At 54.9% G+C, this 20211-nt stretch overlaps 1 protein-coding gene across 5 annotated transcripts in view; it reads right to left on the bottom strand.

Annotated features, from left to right (window-relative positions):
- The window catches only part of Serinc5 (serine incorporator 5), a 69032-nt gene that overhangs the window by 16361 nt on the left and 32460 nt on the right, over positions 1–20211 (bottom strand). For all 5 annotated transcript variants that reach the window (XM_004841599.4, XM_013071076.3, XM_013071075.3 and 2 more), the window contains 4 exons: positions 7802–7980; positions 7333–7415; positions 5970–6063; positions 816–1027 (listed from right to left, as the gene is read on the bottom strand). In XM_004841599.4, coding sequence (XP_004841656.2) covers positions 816–1027; positions 5970–6063; positions 7333–7415; positions 7802–7980 — 568 coding nt within the window. The remainder of the gene's footprint in view (positions 1–815; positions 1028–5969; positions 6064–7332; positions 7416–7801; positions 7981–20211) is intronic.

Raw genomic sequence — 20211 nt, 5'->3', positions numbered from 1 at the left:
ACACCTATTTTTACAAGAAGGACCTGACGCAAAGGAGATTTTAACCTGAATACCCCCAGTGCTTCAGGAAAATCCCAACTGACGGCTACAGGGGTGGGAGGACACTGTCTCAGTTTCAACAGTGGGTCTGAAACCTTTAGAACTGGAAATGTTCCGCTCCCTCAGGGCTGTGACTCACTGCCTCACTGCCCAGCGGCTCTGAACCCCCGGGCTCATCGTGGCTGTCCTCGGGCAGCGGGCCGGTCCCGTCTCGGGGACTGCTAAGCCGGTTTCAGAAAGGCTTCAAGGGGGCTCCTCGTGTGCTGCCGTGTTTTTCTTTCCCTACCTAGAAATCCCAATGCCACGCGCACGGGAACCTGTATCACTGGACTCCGCGGAGCAGGACACCCGCTCCAGAAGTCACGTGTCCTGGCGGGGTACAGCCCTCCTGCCCACCGCTCAGGCCCGGTCGCATCCTCTCTGGCTTTGGAAGGACCATGAGCAAGGCCAGCGCACACGGCCTGCGTGAGAAGAGCCTGGGTCTCTGAGCCTGGCTGCTCCCACTGGGCTCCCTGCTTCCTGTCCCCAGGCCTGGGTGCTGTCCTCCAGCTGGTCCCCCCCCCAGGCGAGTGCTGCCTGGAGACCCAGGCCAAGCACGGCCACGCCCACCCTCCTCGCTGTCACAGGCCTCGGCACAAGTGGCTGTCACCCCCAGTACAGACGGGGACGGGAAGTCTGGTCCCCCCACCGCAGGCCCGAGTGCGACCGTCACTGCGACAGGAAGCAGCAAGACACCGGGGCCACAGGGACACGCTCGAGGGCCACGGGGCACTTACGGTTCTGGACGCAAGGGGAGATGGCAGCACCGGAGATCAGCAGGCACAGGCCTCCGTTCACAGCCAGGAAGATCTTGTTCTGCACGCAGCCCTCAAGCTGGGTGTAAAACACAGCCAAGAGCACCAGGCCTCCAGTGGCAATGGAGTACATGAGCAGCGTGACCAGCGACAGGGATGCGAACCACAGCTTGTTGGTGGCGGTGCCAGCCATCCTGTTTGGCCAGGCGTCAGAAGAGGGGACACAGGAGAGAGCGACAAGGATACGTCAGGGCCGCCTTCATCTGGCGCCCTCCAGCCTTCACCGGCCAAGCCGCTGCCGCAGTGAGGAGCCCCTCGCACGCACGTGGGAGGCCGGGTCCAGCTCAGGCTTCGCTGAGAAGGTGTCCTCTCCCTGACCCAGGTGAACGGACACCCGCGGGCTCCAGTCCTGCTCCCTGCTCGGTTCCCAAAGCCCAGGCACAGGGGCTGGCCCTAGGGAGGGTAAAGCCCAGGCGGAGCCCAGAGATGGCCCGGTCCGTGCTGTGCTGTGGGGCAGGGCCTTCCATCCCTGGGCAGAGAAGCAAGAACTCAGTCAGAGCAGGCCCTGCTCAAGCTTCCCTCCCCCTGCACTTGAGGGCAGCTGCTCAAGCCCCAAGCCCAACTCTCCAGAATCATGTCGGGAAACCTTCTGTTTGCTTGTTTTGGTTTGACTTTTCGAGGCAGAGTCTCGCTATGGAGTGCAGGCTGGCCTTGAGCTCACTACGTAGCTCGGGCTGGCTTCGAACTTACAGCGCTCCTCCAGCCTCAGCCTCCTGAGAGGTGGGATTACTGGCACACGCCACTATGCCTGGCCGTATCGGGAAAGCTTGAAGGAGAATTGCACATGAACAGACAGGAAATCCAGGGGAGGAAGGGGAGTGAAAAGGACCAAGATGAGACCAGCACTGGGACCAACTCCCAAGACGCCTGTGATTATTCTGTATCACAAACACGCACAGCTAATGGAAAACATCACAAAGAAAACAATTAAAAACCGGGAACACAATTGGGCCCAGAAATATGATCCTGGGATGAACCCTAAAGAAACTACAGGAAGAGATTAAGTGCTTTCTAATTTACAGCCATTAACAGAGGGACGGGAGAGCATGGTGGCTGGTGCTGCAGACGTGCTCAGACAGCGGACAGGACAGAACAGTCCCCGTCATCTGCTCGGGACTCAGGAGCCCTTTGGAACCTCAGCCCCAAACCTTCACGGAGAAGGCACCCAGCTCCGAGTCCCCGAAGCGGGACGCGATCCCACACTCAGCGCTACCGTCTCCGTGACAGACGCTACCGCTGCCGGAGACCAGGAAGGAAGAGCAGCGGCCAAAGCGACACCCACCAACCCCGGTGTCCCTGAAGCCCACCAGGCCCCAGCTGGCCACAGAGTCATTTAACATGAAAGACACATGGAGAAGACTCAAGAAAATGAGGTTCCAAACAGGTGAGAAAAGTCGGGAGCCCATGACCCTCAGAGTCAAGGACACGGGAATTACACACGAGGGAGCTGCACCGCTCTGGTCATCCAAGTCCAACTGCGGACGAGACCACACCCCCGGCACAGCAGGACGCAGCGCCCTTCCTCTCACCGGAGCCCAGGAGCTCGAGCCCAATCAAGTCCACCTCTGGCCGCTCCCCAGAGGACAGCGGCCGCCTCCCGAGCTCTTCCCGGAGCTGTGTCGCCCCGAACCACAGCAGCTTTGTGTGATTGAGCGCGGACGATCATCCCCCTTCTGGGCAGAACGGGCCCCACACGGGCAGTGCAGCGGGTTCCCCGCCAGACTGCCACTGGCAGGAAGCACAAAGAGAATCAGAAAAGGGCCGGGGATGTAGCTCAGCGGTGCCACCGCCTGCCTCACAAGCACAAGGTCCCGAGTTCGATCCCCGGTCAGGACGCATCGCCACGAGCCCCTCAGGACCCTCCCTCACCCTGAACGCGCCCCTCCCCTCGCCATTCCCACTTTGTGCAGCAGCCCTGGGGTCCTCTTTCCCAAGCGCCCTTAGCTGCACCTTGCTGGCTGCCTGCAGGTCCTGAATTTTTCAAAACATTTCCCTTTCCCGGTCCTTTGACTTTGACTAAGAGCCAGAAGTCACCCGGTGCCACATCTGGTGACCAAGGTGGGTGAGGATGCAGCGCCATGTTTTTCACGAGCTGCCTTTCCACTGGAGGGTGCAGGGCAGTGACGCTCGCCAGACGTCTGATCACAAAGCATAAAGACGCTGGGGACAGAGGACTCCAGAGCTGCTGCAGACAGTGGCGAGGATGGTGGGACGGGTGCACTCAAAGCGCAGGGAGGGTTGGAGGGGTCCACGGCACTGCCTTTGACTCCAGTAACTTCTTTAGGTCAACATTCACTGGATTTCCCGATCCCTCCTGTGGGCGCTCACTGCACACCTGCACCGAGATGGGCCCGTTAACAGATCCCCTGCGCAGAGCGGCCGCTGCTCCTGCTGCTCGGCCTTCACCTGGCCCTCCACCGGCACCTTCGTTTTGGCGACAGCCCGGTAAGCCCGTGGCTTGTTTATCCTTATGGTGTGCAGCCGGCCACAGAGCTAATGCTACTCCACCAGGTGTGCGGTGTCAATGGGAGAGGGCAGGGGGCCGGGCAGGCAAGAGGGGGTGGGCACAGCAGGTGTAAGCACCAGGCTGGGCCTGCGGCAGCAAACCAAGTGTAAAGTCAGGCATGCTTAGAGCACGGGTTTGCACTGAAACACCCGAATACACCATCTACTTCCTGTTACTTGCCCCTCACTACAGAACTGACGCTTCTGTCACAAAACCTGAGCTCAGAAGGAAAAAAACCACCACATTCCACATCTGGTCCGGCCGACCACGCCACTCTACAGTGGGAAAACCGCACTCGCTGAGCTGGAAGTGACATCACAAGCTAGGGCTGGAGACACTGAACCCGCCCTCTCCTCCATCCCTGGCAATTCCATCCTATGGCTCTGGGGTCATCTCAAAAAGAAAACTGGAAAGGGGAAGAGAAAGCACTTTGGCTGGTCCCTCAGGAGCAGTGCACACACTTTCTAGATGAACTCTGTCAGTAAGAATCACTGCTTTAGAAAAGAACAACATAGACATAAAAGATATCAACATCCGTGAGCTACGAGCAGGCAGACCAGCCACGGACGTGCCACCCAGAGGCGCCCCTGCCCAGAGAACAGCAATGGTGTCTGTGGCAAAGCTCTGTGGCTGAGCGAACGCTCCCAGGATGTCTGCGGCAACTTGGTCTCAGCAGATACTCCGTCCCAGATGACACTCCAGAAGCAGCCTGGGAGCAGGAGCTCACGGGCCCTGGCACGGACCATGAATGGGCACCTAGGCCGCAGGGTTCTGCGGGGGTGACCAGGCGGCGGCCAACCTGATGCCCACTCTGAGAGGCGCAGGACAGAGCATTTACTTCTGACAGGAAAGTCCCAGTGAAAGTACACACAGGAAGAGCTGTAGTGCTCATCGTGCACTACTAGGTTATTGTGCTCATTTCTTCCGGACAAATCAGAGAGTAGGGTCATGTCAAACTGTGACCGCACACCCAGTCTATCTTTAAGAAAGCTGCGGGTTCGGAACAAGACCGGGGAGAGACTGCAGCATCAATTACTCGGTTCCAGAGAGCATGCTACAATTTCTACAGGAACGCACCAGCCAGGAGGGACGCACCCCTGCAAACCCAGCACCGGGAGGCTGAGGCATGCACACCCTGTCGCAAAATAAAAGGGGTTTTATTTTCTTAAAGAGCTGCGGATGTAGCTCAGTGTGAAGGCCATGGGTTCAACTTCTAGTATCCAAAGCAGGAGAAAAGCAGCACAACTCAATCCAGAAAGTCCACACCACTGAGCAGTGGTGCTATTTGCATGACTGCTACCAAAGGTGCTGTAAACATTTTAAAAATGGGTCATATTTGGCTGTGCTTAATCCAATACTTACCAAGTAATAAAATGACAAACACTACTGTCTTTCACTCATATATCCCAGCAAGTGCAACTGCATTCACTACTTACTCATTAAAAAACAAAAGCAGAAGCAAAGAACAACTACCAAGCTGAAGAATATAATAAAAACAAAAAGTACTGGGAGAATTTGGGCAGTGTTCTGTCTTACCCAAGCAGAAAACAAAGTCCACATCCAAATGGCATTTCTGATTGTTTTTTTCAAAACCAAGAACAAAATAAAAGGATGCCCATGAAATCTACAAAGTGGCCAACAGCTTATCGGGCACCGCAGGGAATTAGGACAAAGTGAAGAGAGAAAGACAAGAGCAGCTGTGCACCCGTCTACAGCCACGGAGCCCGACAGGCCGCCTTTCCAAGGGCCACTAGCCTCGCCCTGTCACTTCCTCCATGGGGCTCAGCGGGAAAATGGGAAACCAGCCGTTAATGGGCGCTTCCCTCCCGGCCTGGGACGTGACTTCCACTTTCAGAGCACTTGCACTTTATTGTTTCTTTTTTCACCCACAGTGCTGGGGGCCTGAAACCAAGCCCTCTACACTGCACTCAGCTACATCCCCAGCCAGTTTTTTTTAAGTGTTTTTTTTTTAAATTTTGAGACAGGCTCCCTAAGTCACTGAGTTACCCAGGATGGACTCAAACTTTTGATGGTCCTGCCTCAGCCTCCCAAAGCACTGAGATCGCAGGTGTGGCCACCACATCCAGCTAAGATTTTACATTTCAGGGTCAGTGCAGATAGCCACGTTAGGACAGCAGGTCTTCCTAGTGAACAGTTCTTTTCCTCTGTGAGAAGGTGAGATAAAACAAAAGTAAATAAATTTAAAAGGAGAGAACTACTACATCTGATAATCCTTTTTTTCTCACAGTACTGGGGATTAAACACAGGGCCTTGCACATGCTAGGCAAGAACTCCACCGCTGAGCCACATCCCCTGCCCATTTTTTCTTTTCAATTTTGTTTTGAGAAAGTCTCTCTCAGTTGCTCACGTTGGACTCGAATTCAAATCTTCCTGCCTCAGCCTCCTAAGGATTGCAGCTTTGTACCACCATGCCTGGCTCTGCTGAAGGTGAATCTCCAGTTCCGAAGTGTTTTAGTTTGCTTTGTTTTGTTGTTAATCTCAGCAAGACGGGAGCCTACAATGAAGCCTGACCTCACGCCCGCGCCTGCAGCCCGCCAGAAAGCACGTACCAGTTCTTGTTCCACTTGTGCGCGAACTCCACCAGGAGCAGCAGCTGGATGACTATGAAGAGGAAGGCCCCGACGGCCCCCACGTAGCGCCAGGCTGCACAGGAGAGGGAGGGGCGCCCCCAGGTGAGCAGGGGAGAGGAACCAGTGTCACTGCGCACACAGCTCCCGCAACACTGAGCCCCATGCGCCACATGCAGGGGCGCTGTCAGATCGGCTCACGTGACAGATGGTGAAATCCCAGGCTACACACCGGCTGCACAAGGCATGAGTGGGACTCGAACCTGGGCCGTCTGGTGGGGAACACCCCAGCCTGACCTCCACGCCGGATACCCTAGCAGATGCCGGAAGTCACAAAATACACTGAGCCCCACAGTTTCAAAGCCAGAACATGTATCTCTAGAAGTCACAGCTCAGATGGCCAGGGATGGAAGAGAACGAGGCCCTGCTCTGGGCCCGGTTCTGTACCATGGAGCAGGAACGTGGGTGACCCAGGTCCCTGGGTTGCAGCCTGGCCATAAAAATGCGACAGCTGGCGGACTTCAGTTCTCTTGTCATGGTGAACACTCACCTTAATACTACTAAAGAGTCGTAAAAGTATCCCTGCCTAATGGAGAACTAGGCGACAGGGTCACAGGGAAAAGCAAGACTTGGCTGTAACATTCTTAATTGATTATTAACAGTTAACACTGATGTGAAAAACGAGCAGCCCTGACACTTCTCGGACCCCAGTATGTGCTATTTGGGGAACGATGGCTGTTTCTTACGAACTGACCCAGGTGGCTGCTTTTTAACACCCTAAGTAGGGGCTGAAGAGAAGGTCTGTTTGATTGGGAAGTTCTAGGGGAGCAACCAGGGCCTGACTCACACCCCCGCCCTCACGCGGGTTCTGACACTGAAACTCGGGGTCTCCTCTCCTGTCCTAGCTCACGGGAAGAAGGGAGCCCTGGGTCAGCTGAGATCAGGGGCTTCGTGATCCAGGAAATCTGGCAGCTGCCAGTAGAGGATATGGGAGCAACCCGATGTCACCCGCTCCACACAAAGGACTCAGGAGGAGCCGGGGGCCTCCCCGATCCTCATGGCCAGGGTTTCTGGGGGACTCAGAAGAGCTGGGCCTCCCTGGGCTGGGGGCTCAGACTGGCCAGGCAGGCTTTGGAACAGCGTGGAGCTTGTCTTCCCTCCAGGCAGTAACCAAAGTGGGCACAGGCAGGGGAGGCTGGCAGCTGGGCACCAGGGCGGGGCCTTGGGGCAGGGAAGGCAGGATTCGTCCTTGAAGATACCAAAGATGCCCTGGCCTATGCTTTGGAACAGCTTTACAAATGGCAAAAGCAAAATACACAGGGGCCCCAAAGAGCCACAGCTGTACCTTCCAGAAAGGTGTCCTGGTCCGGAATGAAGAAGGCACCAGAGCACATGGCCCCCAGCAGCAGCAGCTTGAAGAACCAGAAGCTGGGAGGGAGAAGGGAAAGCCACAGAGGAGATCATGTAAACGGCATTCCAGGGGACAAAAGACCTCTTGAAGGCAGCATGTCAGCCGCGATCCTGCCTTGGCTGACCATGTTCTCTCTAAGTGGAGGGGAAGTAACTGAATGACTGCAGACCCTACTTAAAGGACTTGGCTCCGCCCAACTGTGTAAATCTCCACTGCGCAGGGGGCCCCTGGGGGAGGTCTTGCTGCCGGAAACAAATCCGTCCCCACCGAATCCATCACGCCGGTGCCAGGTGTGGCGAACTGCACTCCGGTCCTCGAGCCAAGGGGACGCCCACCCACACATTCAGCGCCCACGGCCTTCACTCAGGAAGGGTCAGGCGAGTGGCAGGGACAGGGGACGCACCCGTTGTGGATGTGGGCCCGACAGCCTTTGCTGCTGTTGACCCCCAAGGTGAGCAGGCAGAAGACGAAGAAGAAGCACGCCATGCCAAAGCAGACCCGGTACACCGCCGAGTAGCCCACCAGCTTCTCGCACGCGTCGCCGGCCCGGATGCCCTTACAGATGTCTTCGAAAAAGGGGATCTGCGGAAAAATCAGCAGAAAGCCATCTGATAAGCCACTCAACAACACACACCAGACACACGCTTAAATGTCGCAAGGTGTCTCTTGTAGGAGAAACCCAAAGTATAGACAAATTAAAGAGCAAAGTAACAGACAGACAATGAGAAACGGGGAGGTGGACCTCTTACAGAAGGGCAGGAGACAAAGGATGGGAAGGGAGGAGGAGGAGGAAGACGTTCTGTTCTGGGCACGCACCAAGCCCCACAAGAAATGCAGTCAGCATGCACTGCAGGCACATACCCGTGAAGATAAAAATTTAAAAATACATAATGAAAACGTTGTCTGTTCAAAAACAAGCCACAGACTTGAGGAAAATATTTGCAAATCATACATTTGATAAGGTACTGGTATCTAAACTATTAAGTAACATTTACAATTTTTAAAAATCTAGATTCGAGAGGGGCTGTCATTCTGCCCAAACTCAAAATCTACCTTGGAAATCTATCAAGACTTTACAAGGAAATCTACCTTCTGAAGACTTTCTCTTCATTTCCCTGACTCCTCCTGCGAGCAACCTTTGTGAGTCTCTCCTTGCCCCACGAGCTCCTGTGCTCACAACAGAATTTTCATTACACTTCTGATACGTAGGCTGATTTTTCTATAAATGCATAAATATACAGAAAATCAAGACTGTCTTCAGTATTACCCCAAAATGTCACACCCCTCTTTGGGAGAGTCTACAACTAGAGATTTTCACACACTCATATGCACAGTAGATATACATAAACAGCTTTTTAAATAAAGATTTGGGGCCGGGGATTTAGCTCAGTGGTTTCACCACCTGCCTCAGAAGCACAAAGTCCTGAGTTCAATCCCCGGCACCAAAAAAAATAAAATAAAATAAAGATTTGGATCACAGCCTGCCTCTGACACCTGGCCAGAATGTTCTTGGGACATCGGAACCCACCCTTGGCAAAAACCAAGTGGTGGCCAGCTGACACCCAAAACCCTGAGCTATGAATTGACTCAAAAAAACCCCCCAAAACCTCCAAATAGAAACCAAAGGCTAGGGCTAAGAAAGACTACATGATGTGGAGATGAAAATCTACATTTTTCACACCAATCTACACATACAGCTGTAAGTCAAGAAAATAAAGAAATTTTTTTTAAAAAACAGATTTGGCCTGGCATGTAGCTCAGTGGTAGAGCACTTATCTAGCCTGTGTGAGGCCCTGAACTGAATGAATCCCCAGCACCCCCTGAAACTTAATTAAATAAAAGATTATGCATAGTGTTCTGTGCATTGTTTTTTTCAAATTAACAATGAGCCAGGGAAATCTGTTTGTTAATACACAAAACCCTACCCTAATTTTTGATCGTTCTGCAACATTTTATGATAAAGTGAGATCAAAATTGATGATCATTCCCACATCGATTATTTATGTTTTATTCTGTTTGCTGTGATTATCTTTTGCCATCAGGAACACAAGCTCACCACACACACACATACACACACACACCTGTGTCTAGGGAGTATACAGACTCTAGGCTAAACATAGAATCAAAGGGCCATGTAGCGTCTACATTTCAAAATTTCAAGAAATAAAGTGCAATTGCACCCAAAACTGCTGGACCAACTTAATCCCTCCAGGAACAGCTGGCCTCGTGCCCGTTCCCAGCCCTGTCCCACAGGAAGCCTGAACGCTGGCATCTGGCTTTGTGTTCGTCATCAGGGTCAGAAGCTTTTCTTCAGTATCTGCCACCTGTGTCATTCCCGAGTTGCCTGTTCATCTGGTCTTTCCTGACCCACTGGAGCTCTTAATCTTTATATCTGATAAATGTTCACAAGAGTTTGTCCTCATCCAATTAGACATTTTCAACATCAAATCTATTCTCGTTATCAAAATAAACAAAATGTTCCACGGAGAGACCAAGTAGCACATTCCAATTAATATCACAGAATAAGGATGTAGTCGGTGTAAAACAAAAGCATGTGTTTCTAGTACATAGCTGAACACGGTTCAGAATGGAAAATAAGTTCCAGATCATATTATAGCTGTTACTCACAAGAAAAAGAAAAATATCACTGATGGAAGTCACTGATTCAAAGCTGGAGGCAAAACTGAAGCATGATAAAGCAAATTTGGTTTATTCTCCTAAAAGCCCTAGGCTACTGGGACGCCCATAAATGAGCAAACCAAGGTTTCCGGCAGCCCTGAGGAAGGCCATGTTTTGCTGGCATCACCTTCCAGAGCAAGGACTCCCTCTCCCGAAGGTCTCTGCCCAGAGCCACACCTGCGTCAGGGATGTTTGCCAAACACACCCAAGTACGCTTGGGCAGGGACAGTTTTTCCAAGCACTGCTTTAGCACAGATTCATTTTCACTAACAGAAGGCCTTCGTGCAGAAACGCCAGACATCCTGTTTGCACACATTCCTGAAACTGTCCATTGTTACCATCAGAGGAGGACACAGGCCATGAAGGGATGCCCTCCATTTATCCAGCCAGGCTACCACACATGCTGCTCTGGCATCTTTCAAGATGTCACTCAGAGAAGCTGCAGACCGGAAATCTCCGGAAATCTGTCTTTCGTGAAAGACCATTCATGCGAGCCTCCCAGTGGCAGACACAAAGCTGAGGCCTCCTCCTCAGACCTGGATATTCCTTTTGAAGCTCTAAGCCCTTTTCACGGAAGAGGGGCACCTGACACCCGGTCCAGGCAGGGGCCTCAGGTGGCCTCTGGAGTCCTCAGCCCCAGCCTACAGCCCCATCCGTCCCAGCTGCAGAGCCCTCAGGATCCACGAGAGCCACGGCCCTGGAAATGCAGTGTCATCATCTTTCAAGGCATTGCCACTTGTGGTGCAGGGGTACAGCCCAGAAGGCAGGACAGAGGTGAGGACAGGACAGGCTCTTCTCTTCGGCACTCAGGGTCTGAGGACCCGAGGGTGTGGCTCTGCGGCTCAGTGGGTCAGGACAGGCTCCAGGGCTGCATCGAGGATGGACACAAAGGCATCACAAAGGATGGACACCCTGAGCAGGGAAGGGGAGTCGCAGAGACACTTCTGGGAGTCAACTGCACGCTCAGCCTGCTGGGATTTGGGTCAGCATATGGCAGGGTTGCAGAGCTTGGTCCAGGGTTTTAGCTCAGTGGTTCCGTTGCCTGCTGGCAAACGCAAGGACCCGAGTTCGATCCCCAGTACCAAAAAAAAAAAAATTACAGAGCTTGGGCCGGGGATTTAACTCAGTGGTTCTGCCACCTGCCTCGAGAGCGCAAGGACCCAAGTTTGATCCCTGGTACCAAAACCAAAACAAAACAAAAAAATACTGCAGAGCTTGGGCCAGGCATTTGGTGTATACCTGTAATTCCAGCTACTGAGAAGGCCGAGGCAGGAGGATGCCAAGTCTGAGGGCAGCCTGGGCAACTTAGGGAGACCCTATTTAAAAAAGGGGGGGCCGGGGATTTAGCTCAGTGGTTTCACCGCCTGCTGGCAAGCGCAAGGACCCAAGTTTGATCCCCGGTACCAAAAAAAGAAAAAGAAGAAGGGGAAGGAAGGAAAGGGAAAGCGAAAAGACAGAAAAGAGAAAAGAAAAAAAGTTAAGGGTGTAGTGCAGTGGTGCAGCCCTTGTCTAACACGCACAAAGCCCTGGGATCATCCCTCAGCGAGGTGGGGGGAGGCAGGAGTGAGAGCAGGAGGTCCTCTGGCTTTAAACCTGTACAAGCTGCGTTTGCAAAGGGGAAGCTGCGTGACTCCTCGCTGTGCTCTCCCCTGTCGCACCCCTACCTAACGCGGCTCCTCTGGGGCGACCCTGGCCCGACCCTCTCCGGTAACCTGAGCGCCAGGCCCAGCGCCGCCCCCCCGCCGCTCGTCCCTCCCCGCCCAGCAGGGGGCGCTGCTCGGCTCCACAAAGGCGCCCATCCTCCAGGCACGCACACCCCAGCCAAAGAGCGGTGGGCAAACACCCACCAGCACCACCCAGGCCCCGGGGGCTCCGCGGTGACGGCGCACGGAGCCTGGGGACAGGGAGTATTTTTAGGCAAAGAACCTCCAGGTTGAACAAGCAGGCGGGATCCCAGCCAGAGGAATTCACTCGGAGTAAATATTTGCTGTTCTGAACTCCATCCCGGCTTTGGAAAAGCACACAGACACCACTGGAGATTGCACTCGGAGGGAGCCTGCGACCTCTCCAGGCAGCCGGGCACCGAGGAGAAGCCGGGCACCGAGGAGAAGCCGGGCTGTGTTGGGTGATGCAGACAGGCGCCGGCCAGGCCTGAGCACCGAGCTCAAAGCCCCAACTGAGAGGAGGACAGGAGAGCCCTGAGGGGCACTGACTGCCCGCTCACGCAGGCAAGGCCTCCTCCTCGCTAGGCTGTCTCCCCTTCGGCTCCACGAAAGCCGAATGCCCAGCGAGTCGTACCAACAGTCCCTGTGACATGCCCGGCACGGCTGCTGGCCCTTAGCGGTCAGCAAGCAAGCGTCCTGCATCCTGCGGCGCGGTCTGCTCAGAGCCGGAAACAGGCATGCTGCGTAGACACGGATGGGCTCACTCAGCTCTGAACACGGGCACCGGGCGTCTTAGGACTCTGCAGGTGTTCTGCCCCTGGCCCAGGGATTTGCTACAGGTCAACTGTCCCTTCAACAGATCCTGCGCCAGTGCCGCTCTGTGGCAAGCGAGTTCCGAAAATCAGCCCTGCCCACCGTCCTGTACTGACCAGACAGCCCAGGAGGAAAGCATCTGAACTCACAGCAGGAAAGCAACAGCAAGGACAGGGAGAAGCCTCCGGAGGCAGAGCGGGAAGGTGGCCCACACAACAGAGGCTGGCAGCGTCCCAACCGCAAGCTCAGGCAGGACAGCACCGAGCAATCCAGGAGAGCCGAGAAAGCCCTGCGCGCCCAACTGCGCACCTGGAAAACAGCACAGCCCCGAAGGGTGCTTCCAGGTGGAGCAGTGGCGGGGTCGGATGCGGTGACCCGGCAAGGAGGAGGAGAGGCACCCGGGGGCTCAGGGCTCTCACACTCACGAGATCAGATTTCCAGGGCAGCGCTGAGACCCAGATGCCAGGGAGGCTTCGGGCAGCTTGACCCAAGCAGGAAATTGCAGAAATGCTAAGGAGACCCAAACGCGCTGTCTGTTTATGCCGAGCTAGAGAAGCTTTTCCTATGGTGTCCATAATGATACCCGGCCCTCTCCTCCCCTCCCGGGCCAGCCATGTGCTTCAAGAAGTCGTCCAGGGTCTGCAGCGGCTCTGTCTTGAGGCCCTGCTTCCCGGAAGCAGGGGGCTCAGGTCCCAGTGCAGACCCTTTCTGGACCAGGGACCGGGACTGTTCAGGGAACTGACAGTGCCAACAGCCCGTACTCACTGCTCTTATTTAGGTGCTGGATGTTTTTAGAAAGAATGTCTGCCATGTGTCACTATTAAAAAGCAAAAGCAGGAATTAAAATTCCAGTGTGGTTTCACCAACACTGTCACCTCCCAGGAGGTCCCTGGACAGGGAGGGTCCAAGGAAGCCACGCAAAGAGGAGACAGGGACCCCAACTCGGCCACACAGAAGGTTCCTGCCTCTCGTCACAGGAAAAGGGTTTCAGGATGCACTGCTGTGACACTTAGGAGAGACAGAGCCCCGCCAGGGTGAGCGCAGCGTCACCATCTCAGTGCGGTTTGTACAGCAGCAGAGGAAGCCTCAAGGCCCAGGGGTGACAACCGTCCTTGCCCAGGAGGGACAGCCCTCACAGCCACACCTGCCCGGGGCAAAGTTCATGGGGTGGTCCGCAGGGCCCCGCCGCGCCTGGAAGCCCAGGGCACACAGATTTGAAGCCTGCTGTGAAACCTGGCTGCTGGGAGCACTGAGAACAGCTCCAGTTGTTCCAACCTTGCTGTTCTGGGTCCTGAAGGGGGATGGGACCGGCCAGGAGGGTCTGGGGTGACGCACTTGTAACACAGACCTGCCCTGGGGGCAGCACCCAGCGCACGGAGTTGGCAGGGAAGTCACAAGGTCACAAGGGAGACCAGGAAGGGCGTCTGTGGGGCATCTTTCTCCCCTCCCGGGACTCACGTCCCCACCAGTGCGTCCTCAGAACCCCACAGGTGGGCACAGACACACTGACCCTGGACTGGCCACGCCTCTCAGCTGGGAGAGCCAGGCCACGCTGGAGGCAGACTCCGGGAACAGGAGCCGTGCTGGGACTGGCAGGGAAGGGGATCCCAGAAAGAATCCCAGGGCAGAAGTCGGGCAGAGCGAGGAGGGCTGCAGCAGTGAGGACAGGGCCCTCGGGAAGGAAGGGCAGGGCAGCCGTGCTGATCCGTGCACCTGGGGCTGGAGTCCCAGACTGCAGGGGTCAGGGGTCCGGGGAGCAGAGGGGCAGTGTGCCCCAGGCAGCCGATCCTAAGGCCTGCAGCAGACGGCTGGAAGGGACTCCAGGGAGATGGCGGGGGGGGGGGGGGGGACTAGAGATGAGGGCAGAGTCCAGGCAGACGCAGCAAAGGAGGCCACCAGGGCAGGCAGGGCTCTGGGGAAGGGCGCTCCAGCGAAACGCCACACACACTCACCTATGCTGTACTCTATCGACTGCAACATGCTCAGCCCACCTGGACGGGCTGGGTGGCCTGGGCTACACAGTGAGTTCAAGAACAGCCTGGACTACATAGTGAGACCCTGTCTCAAAAAATTTTTAAAACGGGGGCTTCGGCACAGCTACACCCACAGGTTCCTTCCCGGGAGCCCTGGTTACCCCGCCCCAGCCTCCCACTGGGAGCCAGCATGGGGCAGACCCCAGGCTGCACACCGACCCCAGGGCCAGGCACTGAGGCCCAGGCAGAGCTGGGTTGGCCTCACGCACTCCCCTCACCCCTTCCCCAGCACTTTTTGCTGTTTTCTGTTTGCTCGCTGTTTGGCGTTTGGCATTTGGCTTTTATGTTTTGGTGCATGTTTGCAGTACGCAGTATGCACACTGCCTGTGTGGAGGGGGTGCGTGTACAGAACACATCTCAGTTCTTCTCTCATCCCCTTCCTGCTCCATCTCTGGGTCCCGTCTTATGTTAGAAACATCTATCCCCCGCTTCCTGTTATCCACCTTTCAGTTTGCTCTTCATTCATACTCGGGGTTTCTCACATAAGAGAGCCCCTGTGATGTTTAAACTCGTGCGTCTGATTTATTCACTTAACATAAAGCTACACTTGAGTCATTTGTAGCGCTTACTCTGGATGCATAGGGAAGCAAGCTAGGGCGCACAGGGTAAGAGGTGCACTGCTACCTGCCCCACACTGAGTGCATACCCTCCTCCCCTGCCTGGCCAGGCCGGTGCACGGCGCACACAGCAGATACTGCACCCTGCGTGAGCTCAGACCCTGCAGAGACCAGGCAGGCGCCGGGGCTCCCACAAGGGGCCAGCAGCCCTTGGAGGCCAGCCCACCCACCTCTGGCATCTGAAGTGAGTTTCCCAGGACGCAGCCTCGCCAGTCGTCACAGGTGTCCCCAGCCAAGATGCACCAGGAGAAGTGGTGGAGGGCAAATGAACATTTCAAAGGCAAGTGACATCGCGACCACTTCCTGGGGCTCAGGCTGTCCGTCTGCCCCTCCTGTAACCCAGGCCGCCCCACGCTGGCCCCTGGAAGCGGCTGTGCGTGGATCGCACTTGCAGGCCTCCCTCCCACCAAGCGGACATCTTCGTTTATGGTTTTTGGAGGAGTGCAGGGTAAGTGTCTGTGAGCCTGCGGCGCCCCACGCAGCAGAGAAAGACCTCGCATCTGCTACACAAACAGCCTGGGTGCCCCAAAATTACCGCATGCTGATGAAAGCCTGCGAGCTGAGGATAATTTTAGACTGGTCTGAAGGCTCAGAAACTGTTTTGCTCAACTTGAAAAACCACCAACCCCAAATACCCAACCCCTCGGGATTCCGCTCAACCAGCTGGAGAAGGCAACCAACACATCGTGTAACAAACATCCTCCTCACCCCGAGGAGTCCACCCCAGGACGCAGATGGCTGCGTCCTCCCATCACCCCGGTGTCAATGGAGGGGACGGACACACACACACCAGGCCTCACACCCCCTAAGCCGGGCTCCGTCCACGTGGCAGCCTCCTCTCTTCCCTCTGTGGAGGCTATGCTCCTGGGACAGCTATCTGTATTCACACCGATGTCCCCTGTACCCCTTGGGGAGCCCACCACCCACCTTTACTGGATCAATGGATAAATGAATGCATGCAGTGCATTTTTAAAAATTTAAAGAATGCACTCAGATTCTAGTTAAACCAAAGCAACACAGCGCTCCTGCCTACCTCTGGGGAGGGTATAAAGTCAGACTGTGGGGGCAGGGACACTCTCCATGACCGTGGGGCCTGAACCCACAGACAGCACCCAACTCTGACACCACTGTCTGCTGAACACACACACAGACATGCACACACACAAGGGATGGAGCAGGCACAGTCAAAGGTTAACACAAATAATGATAAAATCAACACGTCAATACGAAGTGTGACAGTTACAGTGAATGATTACATTTTTAAACATCTATTACAGTAAAAAACACATTGCCACAAATCCCTCTCAAAATCCCCTCCCTTTGAACACACTCACCCCATGGTCCTTGCCACTTTCTGCAGCAGCTCCGGAGTCCTCTTTCCTGAGGGTCTCTGGCTGTGCTGTCCTTCCTGGCTGCCTCAGTATCCTAAATCCATTCAAAACCTTGGCCTTTCGTGGTCATTTTGACTTTGGGGAAAATCAGAAGTCCCACAGTGCCAGATCCGGTGAATAAGATGGATGAGGACACAGCATCGTGTTTTATTTGACAGACCATTTTGAACTGATTCAGGATGTCAAGGCAGCCACAAAAAGACATGAAGGAGGACTCCAGAACCACTTCAGAAAGTGGCAAGAACATGGGATTAGTTCGTTTGAAGCGAGGCAGGTACTGAGGGGACTCATGGCAGTGTGACTTTCACTGTAGTAATATTTTGATTTTGATTTAAACACCCACTGCGTCTGTCCATCACACCTCATCCACTATGTTTCTGCTGTGTGTACACTTGGTAAAGCTGAGTTTATGAGCTAGACAAGTAAAAAGGTTAACAACAAATAACAATGATAAAAAAAGAGCAATTATCACAATACACTGTAATAAAATTGCCAAGGTCACCGGCTAGCACTCTGGGGCCATAAACTCATAAAGTGAGGGTGCCCTAAACACAAAGGCTCAACTCAGCCGCCAGGTGTCACAGTGTCACGATGTCACAGCAGGCAGTAAAGTGGGCTCAGAGGTGATTCCTGTCCCGGGCAGGAGGCAGGGCAGTGAAGAGCTGCAAACACCTCACTGCTCACTTCAGAATTCTGCGGGTCATACTTAGGAAATCCATGGAAATCTGTGGCTACCAGGGATGACGCTGTCTGGATACCTACGCAGTTTTCTCATCCCGCTGTGGAGGTCAGTCTGTCTGTCTGTCCAGCCCGGCCTTTCCGCAGCTGTGCAGGCCAAATTCTTTGCAGAGGCTCAGCAGATGCTTTCTGCTTCCAGGAGAAGGAAGCTGCGGGCCCCCTTGCTTCTCCCCATCCTCCCCTCCCACAGCCAGGCTGTGCCTTAGAGACCCCTGCTAACTGCTGGTGCCCCTGAAAGCCTGGTAAGGATCCCGTGGGCTGAGGACCGGAAGTAGCTTCTTGCTCTCTGGGGCCTGGAAAGCTCATTATTGTCGGACAGAGATCAAACCTCTATGTCCTTGGTTCAAACAAAAACACAGAAAAAGTGTGGGGGCTCCTGGCAGGAGAGCCACAGCTGCCACCCAAACCCCTCCCACGCCCGGGCTGGGGAGGGTGAGGCCCAGGCAAGGAGAGGGGCGGCCGAGACTCCTGCTGAGTGGAATTTAGGCCAAAGTTAAAGCTGTGGAAACTGCCAGTGCCACTGCCAGGGCAGGGAAGGGAGCCCCAGGGGCTGCGCACAGGCAGCTCCAGGACACTGGGCTCCAGGGCAGCCTCTGGTGCCACAGCCAAACCCCACTGTGAACCTCAAAAGCTTACACATGGCGCCCTGGATACAGATCAGCCCCTCAGCGGAGGAACTCTGGAGCTGCTCAGGAAGAGAAGCTGGAAAAGCCCTCCACCCTGCAGGGCTTAAAAACAAAGCAAAACAAGCAAATCCTCCAGTCAAAGCAGCGAGCAAGGAAACACATCCAGAGCAGCTGCTTCAGGGAGGGGCCTGCCTGGGCTTCAGCGAGACCCACCCACCCCCCAACCTGGAGCAGACCACAAGGCCCTCCAGATCCACAGGCACATTTTTCACTACTGGTGTTTGTTTTGAAAAGATGGGTCTAGGCCTCCGGTGGTTCTGTTTTCCAGGCAGAGCCGCTGCACAAACAAACACTGTGTTTATGGGCTGTTTCCCACCTGGGGCTCACGGTCCCCCTGGGGCAGCACTGGGCAGGCGGGTGGGGAAGACACCCGAAGGATGGGCTCTTCCTGCCACCGCCACCCGGGAAGAATGTGGGGGACCCTCAGGAAGGCTCTGTCATTCCGTGAACCTCTGGCAGAGACACTGGCTAGCGGTGCAGGTACTGGGTTCGAGTCTTACTGTACCCGCATGCTCCCAGCCCACATAGCTGTGATGATGACGCAGCCCTCGGGCCGTGACCAGCATGCCCTTCTGCCCACCTCGTCCTCTAGCATCTGGGGGCAACACAGTACACAGGAGCTCCAGCTTGCCTGCCACAAGGGCACCTTTCACCGCTGCCCTCCCTGCCGCCTGGGAATGAGCTCAGCCCTCCAGGCCACCAGACAGGCCCCACTGTGCCGGTGGCTGCCCCAGGAGGCTGCAAGGGTGGAAAGGACCCAGTCCCACCCATGGGACCTCCTCCCAGGCAGGAAGCCCGGCCAAGCTGTGAGACCAAAGTGACTCCATTTTGCTAAAATCCACTATTGCCCTAGTCTCTACTGTCCTCACAAATTAATGGTTAAAATGGGCTTGCTCTGGGACAAAAGACACAATCTGTAACGAAGCAAAGTTCCTAAGTTAACTACTCAACCATCTGTTTGCCCAGGAAATGAACGTTCTGGGCCCCCTATCCATAGAACAATCTGTCAATGTGCTGACCATCAGTACGTGACAGTCGACCCCTAACCTTTGTCCCTCTTTTCCCCCGTAAAACCTACATGTAACCGCCCCTCAAACCCCCGATGGGCCTAGCCAATCAGAAATATACACTTCATGCTTGCAAAATGCCAACCAATCATGTAACTGCTAAGTAAAAAAGCTCCAAACCTTGCTGTAGCCACAATAAAAACCCCGCTAATTTGAAATTTGGGGCTCTCAATTCTGATCCGCTGCGTCGGCGACGGGTGAGAGTCCCTGCTCGAGCTTGAATAAACGAGCCTCCTGTGTTTTGCATCGGAATCGGCTCCTTGGTGGTCTTGGGGGACTTCGTGATCTGGGCACAACACAAGCCACTTCTCAATGTGTGCATTCAGGGGCCGGGAGGAGACATGCACAAAGGCCTCTGTCGGACTGCCCTTCCCTCCTCTCCGCCTTCTGCTCTCTGAGCCCAAGTCGGCCCTCGCCGCCGCTGCCGCCGCTGGGCCCCACTCCCTCCCAGGCCCAGCAAGGATCACTCCTGCCCTGCGCAGCGGCCCGCAGCGGCCTCCTCCTCCCCAGACCACCCGGTCAGGGCATTTCACCTCCCCAGGGAGATCGCCTCCTCCCTCGCTACAATGTACCAAAAATATGATGAAGGGGGGCCACGGATTTAACTCAGTGGTTTCTCCACCTGCTGTGCAAGCTCAAGGACCCGAGTTCGATCCCCGATACCAAAAAAATAATGAAGGTTTAAATTTTTAAAAACTGTATTGCAGTCAAAGACACATTGCATGAACCCCACGAAAAGTCTCCCCCTTGAGGGCCAGGGATTTAGCTCAGTGGTTTCGCCGCCTGCTGTGCAAGCACAAGGACCGGAGTTGGATCTCCGGTACCAAAAAAACAAAAAAAGTCTCCCCCTTACTTTGAACACACTCACCCCAAATTCTTGCCGCTTTCTGCAGCAGCTCTGGAGTCGTCTTTCCTGAGGGTCTCTAGCTGTGCTGTCCTGGCTGCCTTGACGTCCTGAGTGAACTCAAAACATTTTGCTTTCATGTTCATTTTTATTTTAGAGGAGACCTAGAAGTTCCACAGCATCAGATTCGGTGAGTAAGGTGGATGAGGACACAGCACTCATGTTTTTACGAGCCTGCATTTCCACTGGAAGGCGCTTGGCAGCAGCATTCACCACATTTT

This window comes from Heterocephalus glaber, unplaced genomic scaffold, assembly GCF_053883595.1.
Source record: "Heterocephalus glaber isolate CG9 unplaced genomic scaffold, H.glaber_assembly_v1.0 deba00001465, whole genome shotgun sequence".
In the NCBI taxonomy this organism is placed as follows: domain Eukaryota; kingdom Metazoa; phylum Chordata; class Mammalia; order Rodentia; family Bathyergidae; genus Heterocephalus; species Heterocephalus glaber.
The sequence above is the reverse complement of the archived record's forward strand: the minus strand, read 5'-3'. Positions and strand labels throughout refer to the sequence as shown.